Source organism: Telmatherina bonti, assembly GCF_933228915.1.
Source record: "Telmatherina bonti genome assembly, chromosome: 16".
NCBI classification, from domain to species: Eukaryota; Metazoa; Chordata; class Actinopteri; order Atheriniformes; family Telmatherinidae; genus Telmatherina; species Telmatherina bonti.
In genome coordinates, this window is record NC_136614.1 from 17,484,079 (window position 1) to 17,505,753 (window position 21,675).

Genomic DNA, 21,675 nt, shown 5'->3' on the forward strand with positions numbered 1-21,675 from the left:
CGAAAAATAAGCACACCCATGAAAGCAAGCTAGAGGGCCCGAATTGTTCATTAAAAAACGACAGCAAATAAAATATATCTGGTCATTTGAATACGCCCAAAACAGAACATTCAAGTGTATCGTTCTGTAACCCCATGACACAGGTAGGTATTTATTAATATGGAAGTTTTTCTGTGGGTAGTGGTGTATGGTGCTGCAAGCTCGCTGGCTAACAGGTAGCCGCGCCAGCGGTGCATGTGCCGCATGTGGGTTAGGAACCGCTAGGAAGCTAACAGATAACAAAGTAAACGGGTTTTCTTTAATTAATGTTTCATCTGCCTGTATTTAATACTTTAAGCTAACACATTTTCATAAGCTTTCCACGTGTTAAAGTTATTTGAAGGAGATATCCAGTTTCATGTACGCAGTGCTTCTGACTATAATAGTAAGCATATTGTCGTTTGCCAGCATTGCATCATCCTATTCAAAGATAAAAATTAAAAAAAAAAAAAGTCAAATAAATCAGTCATAGACAAAGCAATATCCCTGCCTTTATCAAGGGACCAAGTTCCAAGATAAACTTGGTCAATTGAATGGAAAGAAACATTCTTAATTAATTTTTTTTGTTTGTTTTTTTTTACGGAGGGCCGGGGGTTTGTCGTATTCAACCCTTATCACGCAATTTGCTTTTCATATCATGGTTAGTGTTTACATATAAGTCAGCTTTAGTAGGGAATTACAATAATCAGTGCCACAAGTTGTAGTCTCTGTAACTGACTATTAATATGAGTTACCACCAGGACCAAGTCATTAAACATGTTTACATAGCTAGTGTTATATGTAAGGTAAATTACCCGGACATTGGTGTGTAATGATAACGCAAAGATGGATGTAAGTTCATTGACAGTTTTTGTCTGTACAAGGTTCAGAATAGTTGACTTAAATTTATATTATTATAATTATATTTTACATGCTGAGTATTATTTATATGCTTATCCACACTCGGTAGTCAATGGGCAGTGTAATCTTTTACAGGGCACATTACTCACAGTAGTCTGATACATAAATGTAATTTTTTTCCAGTTTGTAATTTATCTAACTGTTAGGCTTAGATAAAAGGTGGCTGTGTCTTTTACTGTCAGTTTTTGCTTTCAATCAATTAACCACACAGTTATTTTTCTTTTTTTTCTTTTTTTTTTTTTTTTAAATGTGACCACTGTAACGGTGTTTCAAGGTGTTTATTTCAATGTAATCCACTCTATACATATAAACATTATTCAGAATTTAAAGTTTTAGTTTTTTGTTGTAATGTTTGCAGTCAGTTGCTTTTATGATTGGCATTTGCATATTTTGTAATTGCTTTAAAAAGATATCCAAAGTGCAGCTCAACAATTTTTGTGGCTCAGAAATTAAATTACCTGCCATTATGTTGGATTTTTCCATCAGGGCAACATTAGATAAAAATATTTATTTTAAAAAGGGGTAATCCTATCATTTCTTATAATCTTCAATCAAATTTTGTGGTTTCCTGTAAGCAGCATGGAAGTAGTAATCCTAACTTTTTAGCACCAAATATTTGACCAAACAGTTCCTAGCTGGATTGTATTAGTAATATTGAATATTATAATCTAACAGGTCAATTGTGCGTTTACTTGTTATTTTCTGCTGTAAGTATTTACTTCTGCTTTTGCTGTTGTTTTTTTTTTAAACAGCAATGCCGGGGCTAAGCTGTAGATTTTACCAGCACCGGTTCCCAGAGGTGGAAGATGTTGTGATGGTGAACGTGAGGTCTATCGCTGAGATGGGCGCCTATGTCAGCCTGCTGGAGTACAACAACATTGAGGGCATGATCCTCCTCAGTGAGCTGTCACGTCGACGTATCCGCTCTATCAACAAGCTCATCCGTATAGGCCGCAACGAGTGTGTCGTCGTCATCCGAGTAGACAAAGAGAAGGGTGAGTGCTGGCAGACTGGGTTTTGTGGAATACTGATATAGGTCAATAAAAAAGACACAAAGCACAGAGAATTTGGTCTTATTTGACTGTTGATCTAAAAACACTGAGTGAACAGGCAGACTGATCTAAACATTACAGCAATCCTATAAGTAAGGGATAATGGCCGACGAGGTGTCCATTATAAGAAATTAATGGCATGAACCGTCCGAACAAGGCAATAAGAAATAAAACAGAGAGAAAACCTAAAGGTATTTTGACAACATATCAGGAGAAAATAAAGTTGTCTACCCATTTTGTTCCCTGACTACATCATCTAAACATATACACTCAGGTATTTTGTTTCCAATACCAAGTGACAACCAGTAAAAATCCACATTAAATACTGAAAATGCTGGTTTGAGTGCAGTAGTTTTGCATTGCTTTCAAGAGCCAACAAGTACTTACAAGAGTTTTTAATCACTGTGGAAATAAGATAGTTCAATTGAATTTTGCCATTTCTCCTCCAGGATACATTGATTTATCAAAAAGAAGAGTTTCGCCAGAGGAGGCCATCAAGTGTGAGGACAAATTCACCAAATCTAAAACTGTAAGTTCATGTTTTCTTCTTCTCCTAAACACAAGTATAAAATCCTAATTCTAGAAGGGCCTGCCAACATGAAGCGTTTCCCTTTTATAAATGCAAAACCCACTTTAAAACAGATGACCATCCAAGCCAGGGCAGCAAGGCGAGGACTGATTAACCGGTCAGTAAGTAAAAGGCAACAGGGAAAGTTAAAAGCTGGGCCTAAAACTCTGATCATTGGTAATTCCACTGTAGGGCTGGGCGATATGACCTTTTAGTAATATCCCAATATTTTTATGCCATGTCACGATATACGATATGTATCTTGATATTTACCTTAGCCTTGAATTAATGCTTTGGCACATACAATCACATCAGTAAGATGATTTTGTGTCTCCATTAAAACATAATTGCTCATACTGCATTAAGATATGCTGATTTTAAACATTCATGCCAAAAGGATGAAATTGTAACGAAGCAAACTGATCAAAACCGCATTTATTGAACAGTTAAAGCAGTGGCAGAAACATGTCATTTTAAAACAAAATAAAGTGCCTTTGCACAATGTAATAAATGCAGCGTATGAAAATAGGTGCTCTAGGGGGGGACTTTTCAAATGATGAACTATTATAAGGCTTCGCTTTATGGATACGTATTTGAGTTGTCGTGTATTTTTTTTAATTGCAGAGTTTAGCGTAGAAATCAGTCTTATAATACAGGCAAAATGTCCTCGTATCGTCTCCAATAAACGGCTTCAGCCAGTTTTTAATTCAGGATTTGATTCCCACTCCTTTCTGTACTTTCTAGAGACATGACGAGCTAGATAAATATGCTTGTGTCACACACACAGTAGATGAGGTGAGTAAGTGACAGAGGCTGTGAATGTAATCAAATAGAATTAATTATTTTTGCGTGACGTGAAAAACTTTGCAATTTACGTCCCACTCGGTAATCCAGAGCAGGATCAGTGACGGATTTGGCTGGTCATTGTGACTGTAGGTGGAGTCGTGCAGGTGTCCTCTCTGCTCCTCTGACTGGCTGCAGCTGCAGCCGGAGCTGACTGAGTGCTTTAGGACGGGGAGAGACTCTCGTTCTGACAATAACTTTACAATATGCGCTTTAAAGTCAGTCGCCAAAACACCAGGAAAGTCTCCAATAACTCCTGTAAAAGAAGTTAGATTTGTCGCTAGTCGCTTTTCACAAAAAGTCGCTAAATTTAGCGAGAAAGTGGCTACACGCTGCCTCTCATGACGTAGCACGTAGCTCACGTTATGTACGTAACTAGGTGCGCTTGCTTTAACTCTCAGTGCAAAGCGGTGCAGAGTTGAGGAGGAGGGAGAAAACCCAGCCCACAGCTAAAAACAACTGCGTAACAACAGGATACTCGAATATGACGAATATAGGCATTTTCTATATTCGCACAGGGGACTAGCAACGATATATCAAGTATATTTGATATATCGCCCAGCCCTATTCCGCTGTAAATGATTAGTGGATGTGTGGAATAGAACACAAAAATCTTCTCCTTTCCTAAGGATATGATCAGCAACACAGCAATCAGCAAATTTTTTTGACATACTATGACAATTTTGGACACATGTTATACAATGACATACCATGACATTTTTTGACACGTGCTATACTGAAACATTTTTTTGACACATTCTATACTATCAAATTTTTTCACTTTTAGCATACTATGAATTTTTGACATACTATACTATACTATGACCTTTTTGACACATACTATATGCTATAGTATGACATATTTTGACATATACTATACTATGACATTGTTTTACACTAGGCATACAATGAAAATGTTTTTACATACAATACTTTTTTTATACATAATATACTGTGAAATTTTTTAAACATGCTGTACTATGACAGTTTTAGACACACTATACTGTCATTTTTTGACACATACTATGACATTTTTGACACACTGATATTTTTTAACATACTATGACTTTTTTTACACATACTATACTATTTTAAAAAATTACATACTATACTGTGTTTTTTACGCATACTATACTATAACACACAAATGTCATTTTTTGACACATTCTAAACTGAAATTTTCAGACATACTACACTGACAATTTTTGACACATACTATGCTATGACACATTTTGACACATACTATACTATGTTGTGACATGCTATACTATGACATATTTTGACATATAACATTATTTTACACATACTATACTATCACATTTTTGAAAAATACTAATCAAATTTTTTAACATACTATACTATGACATTTTTTAGACATACAATACTATTTTAAAAAATTACATACTATACTGTATTTTGTATGCATACTATACTATGACACACACAATGTCATTTTTTGACACATTCTAAACTATGAAATTTTCAGACATACTATACTGTGACATTTTTTATTACACATACTATACTATGATGTTTTGAGACATACTACACTATGACAATTTTTGACACATACTATGCTATGACACATTTGGACACATACTATACTATGTTGTGACATGTGATACTATAACATATTTTGGCATAACATTTTTTGACACATACTATACTATGACATTTTTTTAGACATACTATACTATTTTAAAAATTACATACTATACTGTATTTTGTCACATACTATACTATGAAGTTTTTGAAAAATACTAATCAAATCTTTTGACACATACTATACTATGACATTTTTTCAGACTAGGCATACAATGACATTTTTTTTACATACAATACTTTTTTTTTGACACATACTGTTATGACACATTTTGACACATACTATACTATATTGTGAGATGTGATACTATGACATATTTTCACATATAACATTATTTTACACATACTATACTATGACATCTTTGAAAAATACTAATCAAATTTTTTTGACACATACTATACTATGACATTTTTTTTAAACTAGGCATACAATGAATTTTTTTTTACATACTTTTTTTTTTATACATAATATACTGTGAAATCTTTTAAACATGCTGTACTATGACAGTTTTAGACATACTATACTGTCTTTTTTTTTTACACATACTATAATATGACATTTTTGACACATACTGTGACATTTATTATTGACACATACTGTACTATGACATTTTGTGACATATACTGTCATGTTTTGACACATTCTATACTGTGACCTTTTTTGACACATATACTGACATTTTTATACAATGAAACTTTTTTCTTTACATACGATACTGTTTTTTATACATAATATACTGTGAAATTTTTAAAATATGCTGTATTATGACAGTATTAGACATACTATACCGTCATTTTTTTGAGACATACTAGATTGACATTTTTGACACATACTGTGATATTTTTTGACATACTATACTATGACATTTTTATTCAGACATACTATACTATTTAAAAAAATTACATACTATACTGTATTTTTTGACACATACTATACTATGAAATTTTTAGGCATACTATACTATGACATTTTTTTACACATACTATACTATATTTTGAGACATACTACACTGACAGTTTTTGAAACATACTCTGACACATTTTTACACATACTATACTATGTTGTGACATGCTATACTATGACATATCTTGACATACTATAACATTTTTTACACATACTATATTATGACCTTTTTAGAGACATACTAAAGTATGACAGTATTAAGACATACTGTACTATGACATTTTTTGACACATATACTGTCATTTTTTAAAAATACTATACTATGACTTTTTTTTTTACCTTTTTAATGAAACATACTAATCAAATTTTTTGACTGCATTTCAGTTGTTTTTATTCAGCTATTTTGAGTTTATTTCAATTTCCAATCTGCATGTTTCTTTACTTAATGTCTTTTTTTTTCTTACTTTCTTGTTTTTACTTTTATATTATGCTCTGTTTTTTTAAATATTTTATTGTCTCTGTAAAGCACTTTAATTCACCCTGTTGTTGAATTGTGCTAGAGAAATAAACTTGCCTTGCCTTTAAATGAGTTGTTTTAAAGTTTTTTAATTATTTGTTTATATAATTATTTGTACAAAGCTTATTTTAAAGTATTTTGTTTACAGGTGTACAGCATCCTGCGACACGTGGCAGAGGTACTGGAATACAGCAAGGATGAGCAGCTAGAAAGCTTGTACCAGCGCACTGCATGGGTCTTTGATGAAAAATACAAGCGGCCAGGATACGGGGCTTATGATGTCTTCAAACAGGCTGTATCGTAAGTCTGATGATTGACACACAATACCTTGATATTTTCACATTTGTTTTGTTTTGGGTTTTTTTTTTTTAAAAAATTTCCATTTAAAGAGACCCTTCCATTCTGGATGGCCTGGATTTAACAGAGGAGGAGAGGAGTGTGTTGATTGATAACATCAATAGGCGACTAACTCCACAGGCTGTCAAAATCAGAGCAGGTTTGTTATTATGACTGCTTTTAAGAACTTTCTCTCAGATATATCACAAGGTAAACCTGTAGCCTTGATGTCTTTTGTTTTCCGCAGATATCGAAGTGGCGTGCTACGGGTATGAAGGCATTGATGCAGTGAAAGAAGCTCTGAGGGCTGGACTCGGCTGCTCCACAGAGGCAATGCCCATTAAGGTTAATCTCACTGCTGCATCTACTCTATATATTTTAGTGAATTTGGTCTTCTTAACTTAACTTGGTGATGGACTGGCAACCTGTCCTGTCCTTCCCAACAACCCTTCATTGGATTAAGCAGTTAAGTGGATGGTGGAGGATCAGTGGATGAATGAATGGATGGTCTTTTCAAGCAGCACTTGTATTTTTTTAGACTAAATTTGGTAACAGTACAGCCTGCTGCTTTAGTTGGATGTGGTCTCCTTTCAACTACTGCCTCATTGATGTGTGGTCTTGTTTTGCCAGATCAACCTGATCGCTCCTCCTCGCTATGTGATGACCACAACCACTCTGGAGCGCACAGAGGGCCTGTCTGTCCTAAACCAGGCCATGGCTGCTATTAAGGAAAAGATTGAGGAGAAGAGGGGCGTCTTTAACATCCAAATGGAGGTGAGGGTTTTCTGTTTGTCAGTCTCTGGTTTTATTGGATGCATGACCTTAAAAGATGGGGATATCAAATTTCTCCTGTGATAGATGTATCAGGACATGTGTTTTTAGGAATAGTATTTGACTTGTCTCAAGATAATTATTCGAGAAGGGTTCAGCTGATTTGGGGTTGATCCTGTGCTGCTTCAGTCAGTCTGAAATGTAAAATTCTAAACACCTGAGGTTATGGGCATTGATTATGGAGATCATGATCTATCAGCTACGTTTATGAACAATCTTTGGTGCTTTGTGTCATTAGCTGGGCTTTACAGAGTTTATTACAGATGTTTTCAGCATTTTCTTCTGTTTTAAGCTCTTTTTATTCATTTTGAGAGATTTACCAACAACTAAACCTTTTTGTTTTTTCTTTATCAAAGTTAATTATACTTTATCTATTTTCTCTTGTAGTGGGAAACTAAAGAAAGTTTTCTGTTTCTTTTTAATCAGCACTAAAATAGCTCAATTAGGTTTACTATTGTTATTCTACTTGACATCATTTCTTGCTGCCTGACTTTTAGTTGGAGGCAACACTGAATCAATTTCACCTGCTGCTGTACACATGGAAGACAACAGGTAGAAATGAGAGATAATTGGCAAGACAACCCCTATAAAGGAGTGGTCCTGCAGGTGATGGTCACAGATAATGTCCTTGTTGTCATCTTTTCTTGGCAGCTGTAGCTCAGAAGGAAGAGTCGTCCTCTTCCAGGCTTCTTCCCCTGATCACATTTAAGTGTCCTTCTGAGACACTGAACCCTGTGTTGTTCCTGATGTCTGTCAGTGTACGTGTATGTCTTCTCCACTAGAGGTGGTGGCTGCTACCCACCAAAGTTGCTCAGGTAGCACAGCTTATCCAGGATGACATAGTAGTGTGTTCTTAGGAACACTGCCAAACCTGTCTTTCATTTCTCAATGTTTGTATGATTTTCTCATTCCCCAGGGTCTGATTATTTTTCTCATACACTGAATACCTAATTGTGCCCCACAGCCCAAGGTGGTGACAGATACGGATGAGACTGAACTGGCTCGTCAACTGGAGAGGTTAGAGCGGGAGAATGCTGAGGTGGACGGAGACGACGATGCAGAAGAGATGGAGGCCAAAGCAGAAGACTAGTCAGTCCTCAGAGGAAGGCTGGTGGGGAAAAAGTGGACAGTCCAACTTTCACATTGCAAACATTTACTGGCGTTTTACTAATTGATTGGCCAATGTCCCAGGTTGTTCATTAGCAAGTTTTGCCTCAGAAGAAGGCAACATTTAAGTGTCTTCTTCCATAGACATGGACACAAGGAAGGTTCAAGTTAAGCATCAGTATAGTTTCTATTTTTAAGTACACTGATTTGAATAATAAAAAGCTGATTCAAGCAGTGGCCTTCACCTCTTGCTTAAGAGCCCAGTGTCTTCAGTATCTGTGGCAAATCTTCTTTGGTCGCTCACTGGATGTGACTGACTGAGAGGGAACTGCATAGGCTCGTCTGTCTACAAGCGGTCAGTGGTGACTTTGTGCTGATTCTCTTCCAGTTACAGTGTTGTACCTGCAAGACCTGCTCTTGTTAAACTCACATGGCATAAATAAAGTTCTGGAAGTTTTGATTTCAGTGTCTGTCAGCTTTATGAAACAGTAAAAGATCTGTTAAACTTGTTTTTCTAACCTCAAGGTTAACTAGCTGGCAACCTGGTTAATACGTGGTGCTACTTTTAGTGCAAGTATTTGTGTAAAACCAGCTGGAGTTTTGAGTTTCAGAGGTGATTACCACATCAATAACGCCGTTAATGGAAGTGACTTAACATGGGAAGCAAAAGCTTAAAAAAAATTGTTTTTAATCAAATGTTCACAAATACAAAACAAAAACTAGAATGGAGAGTGCCTTTACAACTTCAAAATGTTCTTTTGTAAATTTTCTGCCTATAGTGGTTACAATGTGTGCTTTACAGCTTCAGTCATATTGCTATCCATGAGCTTGGTGACCTCAATACACATTTCAGATGACAAATGCATCTGGTTTTGTGTTTTGATGGCCTGTGGACAAAAAACACGAACTATCAGGAATGTTAGAAGGAAAAAGTTTAACTGCCAGAAATGAGTGTGAGTTGTATCAAACCATAAATAAATAGCCCTGCAAAAAAGAGAACATGTCCACATATGAAAACCATCTTTAACTGTAAGCTGGTTGCGTGTGACAACCCTGCACACTTCTTATAAAACTGAATTGGCATGTTTACATATGCAAGAATATAACCAATAGACTTCATCTGCAACTCGATGGTTGTGCATATCTGACAGCAGATACCTTTCAACATTATTTAGTCAAAGCCAAATGACAGTTTATACACAGAAGCAAAATGGACAGTCGGCACCTGCAAACAGCAGGAAGGCGGATGGAGCCTGAGTTTGCTGGAAGGAGGGATGAAAAAATGTTCTTAACTGTTGCAAATATGAGTGTGAGCAGATACTGCAGTTGCAGTCTCTTCATTTGGGGGGGGGGGCATCATTTTGCTACACTATTACACACAATTGGAAAGGGGTCAACTTCATCCAGGGATGTTCTGCTTATTTCACCAGTCCAATCTTCTTAGCTTCTGTTTCATAAATGAGTAACCGCCACATCTTCACTATGAAGACTTCAGCTTCTTCGTCAAGAACCTGAGCAGGTGCAAAAACAAGATTAAACAAAGTACACCCGAGAAGCAGTAAGATGACTGAAAATATCCTAAAGGTTGAGTGTTAGTATCAACAAAAAAGTTGTTACTGACTACACCGGACTGATTCGGGTCAGTAAAAGAATAATCAAGGTGAATAAAATACTGACTCGTGTCTGTGGTTGACCATGAATGGCAACATTTTAAATGTAAACATGGCTCTGCAAGACCGATATTTAAAGTCAGCTCCTGTGTTGACTTTTTTTCTTCCATAGCTCGATAACATGGAAGATAAATGAGCCTCACTGACAATCATAACATGATCATATCTTTGGTATTACTCACCATGGCAACATCATCCAAGATACTCTGTGGCATACTGTGAGCCATCACCTGAAAGAGTGAGGTAAAAAAAAAAAAAAATGAATGCATTTAAATTTTTCCCCACCTTCTCAAGAGTCAACTAAATGGCTGCATGATCAGTACCTTTGAGCAAACAAAGTCCACCAATGTTGGTTCTTCCTCGCCAATGTACTCAATGATCTTTTTATTGATCCAGGGCCGAACGCGTCGTTCCATTAATGTCTACAGAATGGAGAAAAAAAGGGCATTAAAACATTAATGCAGATTATTTAATAGCACGAGAAAACACAAAAAGGATGGAGCTGTGTAGCTTGTGAACTATTAAACAAACTGAAAATGTTTTACAATCTAATTTATGTCCTCTCCTCACCGTGTCGACCATCGTCCAATCCAGCGGGTAGGAAAACAGCTCAGGTTTTGCTGTGGGAATCTTTTCTATCAGACTCTTTATGTGTTTCCGTTTCTCCTCGGCATTGGCTCCCTTGATGCTCGAGAGCCCAGCACCGTCCACCCCAAGGCTTTTATCATCATCATAGTCCAGGGGCACCAGCTTCCTCTTGCGTGGCTGTTCATCAGCCTCCTCATCATCAAACTTGTCAAAAACACTGTCCACTGGAAGCTTCTTCCTCTTGCCTACATTGGGTTGACTGGGGCTCCCTGTGGCACCTGATGAGGAAACAGCTAGATAAGTAGTTTTCTTTCACCATGTTGCAACACATGTCTGTTCTATATACTGTGACTGAACAATATAAAGGTCTTCAGTTGTTACCAATGTCTGCCAACAAGGGAACTATGAGATTTGTTGCTTAACTCATCGGCTGCTAAAGACGTCTTTTGAGCTTTTGCAGTTTCTGTGTATGGAAATCCAATTATGTCGGTTCATGATTCATGAGGAGTTTGATTGAAAATGTGTTGCTTTTTATCAGACTCCTGGAAGAAAAATACAAGTCTTTGAAACTCACCCAGTTTCAGACTGAGTCCAATTTTTGGTCGGTGTTCCTCCTGCGGCAAGGCGTCAGGAGGCGAGTTCTCATGAGGGATGATGATGCCGCAGGGCGACTCGTCTCCAGGGGTGTTTGGAGACGCATTTCCACTGGCTGATGACACTGAAGGTGCTGCTGTGATGGGCCTCATTGTGGGCTTCAAGCATGGTTTTGTGTCAGGGTTATCTTCATCATTGTCATAATCCTCCTCCTCACCCTCCTCCACCTCGTTCTCAAAGTGATTGGGCCGTGTGCGGGTTTCTGCTCTGTCCGGCTCCTGTCTGCGATCCCGATGGTCTCGTGAACTCCTGTGTCGCTCACGTTGCTCCTCAGGTTCTGGTTCTTGAATAATGGGAGGTTTCCTTAGACGCTCCTCCTCTTCCTCCTCCATCTAGACCAATAACAAACAGATACCAGTAAATATCATCCAATCACAGGATTTTAGAGAAAAAAATGGTCATCAGCAGATGTTAAAATCTTGACTTCTCAATATCCAGAGATGGAGAGACATGGATGATAAAGTGACCTTCACAAAGAACATATAGCATGCCACCAAACTGCAGGCAAACACAGACATTATTATTATTATTATTCTTACTACTATTATTATAATAATAACAGCAGACAGGCATACCCTGCGTAGCTCTGCGTCTGGGTCTGGATGTCCCTCGTCTAACAGCCGCTGTCTGATCTCCTCCAGCTCCTCCTTCTCTCTCTTCCTATCACGCTCGTCTGCCTCCATCTCTTTCTCTCTGTCTCTGAGACGCTTCTGCAGCGCACTGCCCCTAGGGGTCAAAGTGAAAACAGCAGCCTTCAGAACAATGGGAATAGCTGCAGTGTTACATGAACTGCTGAGTGAGAAGAACCAATGCAACATTTCACTGAACATGTCAGATATCACATTTCTGTACATAGTGACAGTCAAAGACTCAAATCCTCATTATGGATGTGTTTGAAATAAGAAAGAACAGTTGCTTTTTTTCCTCCATTGCAGCCCACCTGTAATACTTGGGGTCGTCTCTGTCATCATCATAGTCTTCAAGAAACTCTTTCAACCGTTTGCCTTCTTTAACCTACAAAAAAAAGACCAAGCTGAATTTATTTTTAATAATAATAAATCCAACAAAATCTAACAAAAAAGCTGTCCTTTTAACCTTTATGGAAAGTACTCATTCATTCATTTTCCGAACCGCTTATTCCAATTCAGGGTCGCGGGGAAGCTGGAGCCTATCCCAGCTGGCTTTGGGCAACAGGCAGGGTACACCCTGGACAGCTCGCTAGTCCATTGCAGGGCCACACAGAGAGAGACGAACAACCACACTAACGCTCACACTCACTCCTAGGGGCAATTTAGAGTGACCAAGTAACCTATCATGCATGTCTTTGGATGGTGGGAGGAAGCTGGAGTACCCGGAGAGAACCCACGCATACACGGGGAAAACATGCAAACTCCACACAGAAAGGCCACTGACCAAACCAGCCAAGGATCGAACCAGCGACCTTCTTGCTGTGAGGCCACAGTGCTAACCACTGTGCCACCGTGCAGCCCTATGGAAAGTACTATGAAGGCAAATTAATAAGACTCAGTCATCGTTTTAACTTACAACAGGATAGTTGAGTCAAAATAATAACTTAAATCCCAAAGAAATTAAGATTTTGGTTAAACTCAAAAGGAAAAAAAAGGACAATATGGATTGTGACCTCTTACCATTTCTCGTCGGCGCTCTTCTTCTCTTTCTGCTTCCTTTGCATAGTCCCTGGCCTTTTTCCTTTCCCTTAGCTCCCAGTTCTTTAGGCGCTTTAATGAAAACCATGAGAGGTAAGGCACAAGCACTTTACAGATCCCTAGCAAGGCTGTGTAGTATGGCAACGGCTTTTCTTGGACACAAAGTGATTTTAGACTAAACTTAAGAAAGTAAAGTAAATTTTGTGTATTTTACAATTACCTAACTCTTTTGGAGTTTCCATTTAATAAATGAACCAAACAAATTTTGCTCTAAAATAAATGTAGGGTGAGGAGCAACAACCGCATGACTATTAGTTTTACACATTCTGCATTTTTCTTTTAAACAGAATTTAATCAATTCAGACCAAACTAGCTTTCTAAAAACCTGAGGAGTTTCTTTAAAAACTTTATACCACCTAAAACAATTTGAATAATTGATTTTGCACTGAGATAAAGCTATATTCTTCCATTTAAAACATGTTTGTGAATTTGGAAATTGAATATGTAAAATTAAGTTGAGGCAGTTTTTGTCTGCCGTTTCTACCTCCTGATAGGCTGCTTCCTTGTCTCTCAGTTTTCTCTCTAGCTTTCTGCGTTCATACGCCTCTTCTTCATCCTCTTGGTCCCGCTTCTTTTCTCTGTCTCGACTCAACTCCCTGCAAAAGAAAAAAAAAAAAAAAAAAAAAAGGTTACTGATCTACTGAGTTTGAATCTTTTTTTGGACAAACAACACACATGACAGGTTTCAGCTCAGTGTTAGAGGAGGCATCGAGATGTAAGTAAAGTGAAGCATATGGTCTTAAAGGAGCTTCACTCAGCAACAATATGTAAAAACACCTGTCTGAGCTCATTAGGAATTATCATTACTGAATCATTTTACAGTCAAGAGCAACAATGACTTATACTTTTTGTCAGCATTCATGATATACGGTATTTTTTAGGCTATAACACACACTTAAAAGCAGCTCAGTTTTGTAAAAATCGGCAGTGCACCAAAATCTGTAAAAATGTGCGATTTTAAGCGCTCTGCCTAATTGACGGCAAGACCATTTCCCACCATCATATGGGCGCTGAGAGAATGGCTTGAGAGAGGCGTATGTAAACAGACTGGATGGTTTGTTTGTTTTTTTTTTTCACGCATCACCGATTCTGTTGATCCACAAATCCATACGCACTCATATTGCCACTAATCAGGTAAAGCAAATGAATTCTGAGCTTGTTACCATGTCGGAAGGACTACTGAAAGAATTACAACAGCTGGACATTGGTGTGAACAGCAAGTTTAATGTGAAGTTGCAACCGTCATGGGAGCGATAGATGAGAGACGGCGAACAGTGTCAGGCGAGTTACGCCACCATATGTGAATGGATTTTGGATGCCTGGGCTAACGTATCTGGATCGATTGTTGAACAGCCACCCAGCAACGACACGGACTGACAACAGAGAGAGAACCCGATACGCTTGATGGCGAAATTGCACAGCTGTTCAGTTCCGACACAGAAGATGAGGACTGATGAATTTGTTACAACAGACTGGTTAAAAAGAAAAAAAAAAAAAAAACAAGTATGTATTTTAAAATATACCCAGTACGGTTGTTGAATAAAGTTCAACTAAAGTCACTGTTTTGCTTTCGTTACTTTGTTTTACTTTCATTTTAGCATGCACCTAATAACGCGGTGCGCCTTATGTATGACCTGAAGACAAATAGACTCCACCTGCGCCTTATAATGTAGTGTGCCTTGTGGCCCGAAAAATACGGAACTCATTTTTCTATACAAGGGTACAATGGTGGGCTTATTTGTCAAAAATCCTTTTAGTTGTGATGTTATTGTTAGGTTTAGTTAAATCTAGCAGAGAATATGTAAAAACCAAAAACACATACATTACGTCCACTCAGTGGACATTGTTCACTGAAAGATTGACATCTGCACTGGCATAGGTGTAACTATTTTACTATTAAAATGTTGCATAGTTCTTTATTGTACAGAAAGCTACTGAAAATAACATTTATATACATGATTTAAACTGGGAGAGTGATAAATGAGAAGTTGGCACTGAATGTGCAGACATTTTAACATGTATAAAATTCTTAGTGCTGCTTAATCCTAAAGCTTTTTGTGTTTGAATAAAACGTAAGATTCTGTATTTCTAAAGTTTTTTAACTTCACCTTGATCGGCTGCGGTTGGCACTCCTGTCGCGGCTCCTGTCTCTTTCCCAGTCTCGCTCCCTCTCTCTGGTCCTGCGCTCACGGTCTTTGTCTCGGTCTCTCTCGCGTTCTCGCTCCCTCTCTCTCTCCCTCTCCCGCTCCCTTTCCCGTTCCTTCTCCCGCTCACGGTCCCGTCGTTCTCTTTCCCGTTCTCGCTCCTTTTCTCGCTCCTTCCTTTCACGCTCAAACTCCAACCGTTCCTTCTCCCGCTTGTCCTTCTCCTCTTCTAGTTTCTGCAGAGCAAAACACAGACAGGTTCAGCTGATGCCACATGAGAGCATATGCAGTATGTTGACAAATGTACACAGATCAAGTGGTTTCCAGATTTTGAGGTTTCCCAGAGGAGCATGCCCTATTCTAATCCATTCAAAACTGTATTCCTAACTTGGAAAACACGGCTCATTCAAAAGGCTCCCCTTCACAGAGAGAGTGAGAGAGAGCGTCTTCAGTCGCTTAAAACAACATGATGCATTACGTCGCTTCAAAATTGGGAAAAACGGTTACATTTTAGCAAGAACATGACTGGAAACCACTTAAATAGTTGTAAAGATCTGTGGAACATCTTCAATGAGAGGCATACATAACGCAGCAAAAGACAATGCTTTCTCTCTCCTTTAGAGGCCTTCTTTCAGAACAAGGAAAACAAAAACAGAAAAGAGGCATCAGTCTTTTGTTGAACTAGTTGTTTGTGACTTACAGGTGTTGAACTATGGATTCAGCCCTTCGCTGCCCCTACAAGCCTTTTAAGTTAGGCCTGGGAGGAAAGCAGGTCACATGGTATACAAGGGAAAAATGTTATGGGATTCCGTCTTGCTTTAGCATCATCATAATCATCAAAAATAGCCTTTATGTCAATAGATAACATGGCAATCGGTGCAGTTTTAAGTCATAAAATGAACAATATGAACGTCAGTCACATTTCTGCACAGATAAATGAAATTGTAGAAGCTGTCTTACCCCTGAGAAGTCTTCAGCTGCTCTTCTTGACTGATTTCTCACTCACACACACACACACACACACACACACACACACACACACACACACACACACACACACCACAACTCTGCCTTCATATGCATTACACACATGGCTTCAAGTGCATTTCTGTAACATTTATAGTTAAGAACATACCTGATAAAGATATGCAGGGATATAATCATAATAAACACTGTTTCCTTTTTTTTTCTCTTACATTTGTGGTGTTATAATCTAAATTTTGAGTAGATGTTATCTAAACTGAAGTTGACTGTCTCATACAATCACATTGTCTGCAGCATGAAAGACTAATAAAAGCCTTGGGTGTAATGCAACTCAAGAGTTTAAATGTCAAAACACGACAAAATATATGTGAGATGTTAGCAATGTCCTCAAAACTTTGGGAGTTCTCTGGTCAAGAATTACTAATTACAGATCTGACCTATGCCTAACTCTTCTTTTGCTGACGTCATGTCAGATGTCCTTTTACTGTCAGGTGACTTTTTAAACATAGACTGTGCATTAAAGATTGACCAAGCCACAACCAGCTCATTCATTAAAGTGGAAAAATACAAATAAAACAGCCATGCATACTCTGAAAACAAATTTAGAGAGAAATAATATGGAAAGCTATTAACTCCACAAACAAGCCACTGCAATATAAAACATAGCACCAATAATGAACCACTTGTTTCCCTAACGCTTATTAATCAAGTTAGATATGCCTAAAATGAACTTTCCCGTTACGTTTTTGATTACAGAGTCATTTCACAAAAGAGCACCATCTCACTTTTTTTGTACCCTGCTGTTTTTCTTTAATTCTGCACCTTAAATGCTACATAGCATGCATTATGCTGCACTTTTCAATAAATCAGCTAAGCTGAAGCTTGCTCTAAGACTGTGGTCATCTTTTATATACAGTCTATGCTTCTTACTTACCTCTGAAATGTTTCTCAGGGCTTGGTAAACAAATACATGCCCTCCTGCTTGGAGAAAACAATTATTTTGCTGTTATTTCAATGTTCTGCAAAGCATCTCCTTTTTCCCTGTTTTTTCATCTATTTTTAAGCTGGTCCTTAATCAGAATTTTTATTCCCGACAGTCCGAACAATAACTTCTTTTCTATTTCTATATTATGTCTTTAACCTGATGGCAATAATTTGTTTTCTTACAGAAAACAAGAACACTGATCAAGTTTTCATCTTGTGATCTTTTGCAAGGAAAAAAAAAAAAAAACTAAGGCAGAGACAGTGAGATACAGAGTCAATGGAAAAGATGGAAGAGAGAGATTCCACAACACACAGAGAGCGCACGTACCTTGTCGGTCTTCAGATCATCATACTGCTGTGGAGAGGGCGTCCCCACTCCACACTAGCATCATAAAGGTTACAGCAGGAGTCACTGCAGCGGTTACTGAGCCCTTACGCTTCAACATGAACACCATTAAGACAGACCATAATTTACAGAGGACTCGCACAGGTTCACTGACTCTGCACATTTCCAGGAAGCTGCCAATGTTCTTGTACATTCGTCAAGATTGGAAGTATACCGAATGATAAAATATTGGTTAAATAAAGGACACTACCCTGGTCACAAAAGAGCAGTCCAGTTGCCCCAATGCAAGTCCTCAAGAGGGGGACGCCCAGTGTATGTATAAAATAAAAGAAGGCTGATACTTACATCCTATCCTGGCAACTTTTTCCAAAGCTCTGAGATTCATCTTGCTTTAGTCACCATATGATCACTATCATAATGGTGGGGTTTAATGAATAGATTAGCTTTAAAGTAACTTTACATCGTCTCCATGCATTTTTGTGTGATGAATGAAGAAATGGATCTCTAATAGTCACACCTAAATAGTTTAACTACAGTGGTCATAGGTTTCAAATCAGGCCTGAGAAAGGCGACAAGAATACTAACCAACTTTTGTGGTGATTGAACGTGAAAAATTTAAAATAAGGTGCATTAATATGTTTGGTTGCATACATTTTAGAGGCAGCCAATCTGTGGCGCAGTATTCACATTACTGATCAAGTGTGACATAGTAAACTAAATGTGCAAGCTCTAGGAGTGAACTAAGTAAGCAACTGCTGTCCAAACCTGTAATGTCAACAACGAGATAAAAGAAGACACTTTACCTTGTGAGTGTCACGAAATTTACTAATCTCTCTGGAAATCAGGTCTCTCTTGTCCTCCTCCATGTCAATAGTGTTAATGTCATCCTAAGTGGAAAGAATTGGAGATTAAATTCAATTCTCAGGTTGCAACAATAATGCTCATCTTGAATCTACAGTCAGAAGACATTGAAACCTCCTTAACCATAACTGTAGCCATACCTCTTCTTTCTTTTCTTTTTTTCTCTTCCGTCGCTGGGACTCGTCATCTTGAGAGGGCGCATTAAGTTCGGCAGCATATTCCCGCATCAGTCCATCAATGGCACCTTTGACAATTTCATCTTTCTTTTTTGTCTCCTCATCAAGGACCTCTTCCTCATCATCTCCTCCATCTTCAGGCTTCTTGGCCTGTAAGTACAGACAAATTATGGTTCCAGTTTTGTTTTCACTGACTGCCCTATCAAAATTCTAAACTTTTTTCATTTATAAAGGAATCAAACTTAAAATCATCTAGAATAATTTCTGTAGACAGATTTATACCCCATTTGCAGTCTTCTTCTTGGCCTTCCATTCATCCAGTTGGGATTTAGTCTTGGCATCCACCTTCACTAGCAGGTTTTTATCTCCAATCTGCAAGTCATGAAGCAGCCGCAGAGCTCGCAATGTGGACTCTGGCTCCTTGTATTCGCAGAAACCAAAAGCTGCAAAAAACAGAATAAAAATGCAGGTTCAAATACTGTACTCGGATAAAAAGTGATCTTTCTGGACAAACTTAAATGGCAAATTGAGTTAATCATGAATGCAGCCTTCATCATCATCCATCTATATGGTTATGAATTACCTTGAAGCTTGCCAGATGCTCCCTGGACTCTCTTCCAACTTAAAACAATTCCACATTTCTATAAAGGCACAAAAGTAAAAATATTCATCAGTAGTGTTTTTTTTGTGTTTGTTTTTTGCAAGTCTATTTCACAAACTTTAACGTTCATGCAAAGAATAAAAATGTCCAAAGGTTAATATCAATTTACTAATGTCAATGCAATGTGTGAAATATTTATCCCTTACTGCCAAGAGCTGTCTGATGAGCATGTCTGAAGCTTTCTCCGATATATTCCCCACAAACACCGTAGTAGTGGGCCCACTGTTTTCATCATCTTTGGCTCGCAGTGAGGAAATGTCCTTCTTTGGGACCGCAGGCTTACTGACCACTGGCACAGACTGGACCATCACTGCACGAGTGGGGGCCATGATCCCCATGTGAACTGGTATCATTGGAGTTCCTACAACAGTGCAAGGAAATATTTGTGATATAATGGCAAAAATATTAATAATTAAATCATTTATATAAAAATACATATCTGGTACCTTAAGATAATTGTATTCATGAACACTGTAAGTGTTTTTACAATCTGAGAAAGGCTATCTGGGGGTCGTGGATCCACTTACCTGCAGGGAAGCCAGCATACTGGGGGGGTATCCCAGGCGGGGGCAACAGCGGCCGGTTCAAATGCGGAGGGAAGGACATTCTGGTAGTAAATGTGACCTGATGGAGACAAATACGAACAATTTCAACAAGTCTTCATAACAACAGCAACTCAAAAACAGTTAGCTTGGCTGGATAAAAGCACGCTAAGAACACACCTGAGATTGTGTCGGTACTTTAGCATGGTGCATTACACTAACTTTTACTTTTACTATTTACGTGTAACTTTGCTTGCTTGTAGTTTGAGTTCATTGGTCGATATTCACTAATTTAAGTTCCCTAAACCCTGAAGTTTTAGTATAAATAACCAGTTTTCGGTAAATTAGCTAAACTGACCGAAAACAATGTAGCAGCTTGGTTAGCTAATGCTAGCTTAGAACACGCTACTCGTACGTAGCCCGGCACAGCTAAGCTAACATAAACTAGAGCTGCTGTTACCTAAGAACCTAAACTGACTTTGGACAAATAAATACGTGTTTTCAATTAATGTAAAAACTTCTACAATACATACCCCTACACAGGTGGCTCATAAGTGGATAAAATCCAGAATAAAACGGTTAATTATTATGAAAACGTTGCGAGTCTCGTATTAGCACACTAACTCGCCGCGGGCCTTCGAAAACATTGACGCAAGCGCTTTACGCGCAGGCTTAAAGGGGCGCTTGTTTTGTACACCGGAATGTGGCTAGTGGACGGAGCTACAGCTGGGTTAAATGTCATGAAATTTAGGTTTATTTATATAAATTATTTATAAAGTATCCTACAAAAGTAAGCTAACTCCTTTCGCAAGATTTTTAATATCTCAAGGAACTTTCCCATAGAAATTTAACTTGGATTTTATTTAGAGTATGCAGTGTACAGCAGCATAGATTTAATGTCCATTTGGAAATTATGCAAACCCAAAGTAATTTTTGTCTAAAAAGCCTGCAACACAAGTGAGTACAATCCTAGAAATACCTGTATATTTTGTACATTAATTCATCATGTTGATGTTTTGTCTGCTTGACTGGATCATGTGTACCACTGATTAGAGCTGTTAAATTTGGTATTTTGGGTACAGTTTATTCATAATGGCTGCTGGATGTCTAACAGGACACCTCATGGCAAAGAACTATCCAAGGATGAGAGAATGGAATTGCTTAGAGGTGGAAAAGCTTTCAAGAAGATTGGTAACAACGAAGCTGAACTGCAATACAATGGCAAGGATCATGCAGCGGTTTTCAAATAGGGGTTTAACTCAGAACCAACATAATCAAGTTAACCCAAAAAGTTCAGCCCTTGTGCTCTATGTGAAATCCAACAGTTGACTGAAATAATAAAGACACAGGAGTTACTATTGCTGCGCAGGTTTAAGTAGTGAGAAATTAGCCTGTCAGTGCTCAGGGCGTACACCACACACTGCATCGAGTCAGTCTGCATGGCTGTCATCTCAGGAAGAAGTCTCTTCTGAAGCTGGATCACAAAAAAGACTGCAAACAGACTATCAGCCCAAGAGCATTAATTAATTAATTTGTGTGTGTGTGTGTGTGTGTGTGTGTGTGTGTGTGTGTGTGTGTGTGTGTGTGTGTGTGTGTGTGTGTTGGAAGGGATGTGGGTGCATGGGTTCTCTCTGGCTTC

The 21,675-nt window shown here is 38.1% G+C and overlaps 2 protein-coding genes across 2 annotated transcripts; one reads left to right on the plus strand and one right to left on the minus strand.

Moving 5' to 3' along the window:
- Position 1: 1 nt before the first annotated feature.
- On the plus strand, positions 2-9,130 carry eif2s1b (eukaryotic translation initiation factor 2, subunit 1 alpha b). The gene is made up of 8 exons (XM_079255384.1): positions 2-143; positions 1,692-1,934; positions 2,441-2,520; positions 6,574-6,725; positions 6,815-6,921; positions 7,009-7,106; positions 7,392-7,535; positions 8,557-9,130. The coding sequence occupies exons 2-8, from the start codon at positions 1,694-1,696 to the stop codon at positions 8,680-8,682; spliced, it is 948 nt and encodes a 315-aa protein (XP_079111510.1). The 5' UTR covers positions 2-143; positions 1,692-1,693; the 3' UTR covers positions 8,683-9,130.
- A 277-nt stretch (positions 9,131-9,407) lies between these two features.
- rbm25b (RNA binding motif protein 25b) lies at positions 9,408-20,676 on the minus strand. The gene is made up of 17 exons (XM_079255413.1): positions 20,570-20,676; positions 20,022-20,118; positions 19,641-19,855; positions 19,417-19,474; positions 19,116-19,276; positions 18,798-18,983; positions 18,600-18,683; positions 15,447-15,718; positions 13,823-13,934; positions 13,261-13,350; positions 12,552-12,625; positions 12,187-12,337; positions 11,532-11,943; positions 10,940-11,235; positions 10,693-10,791; positions 10,552-10,599; positions 9,408-10,210 (listed from the first exon to the last, which is right to left on the minus strand). Exons 2-17 carry the CDS (start codon positions 20,098-20,100, stop codon positions 10,118-10,120), a joined length of 2,430 nt encoding a protein of 809 aa, XP_079111539.1. The 5' UTR covers positions 20,101-20,118; positions 20,570-20,676; the 3' UTR covers positions 9,408-10,117.
- Positions 20,677-21,675: the final 999 nt, after the last annotated feature.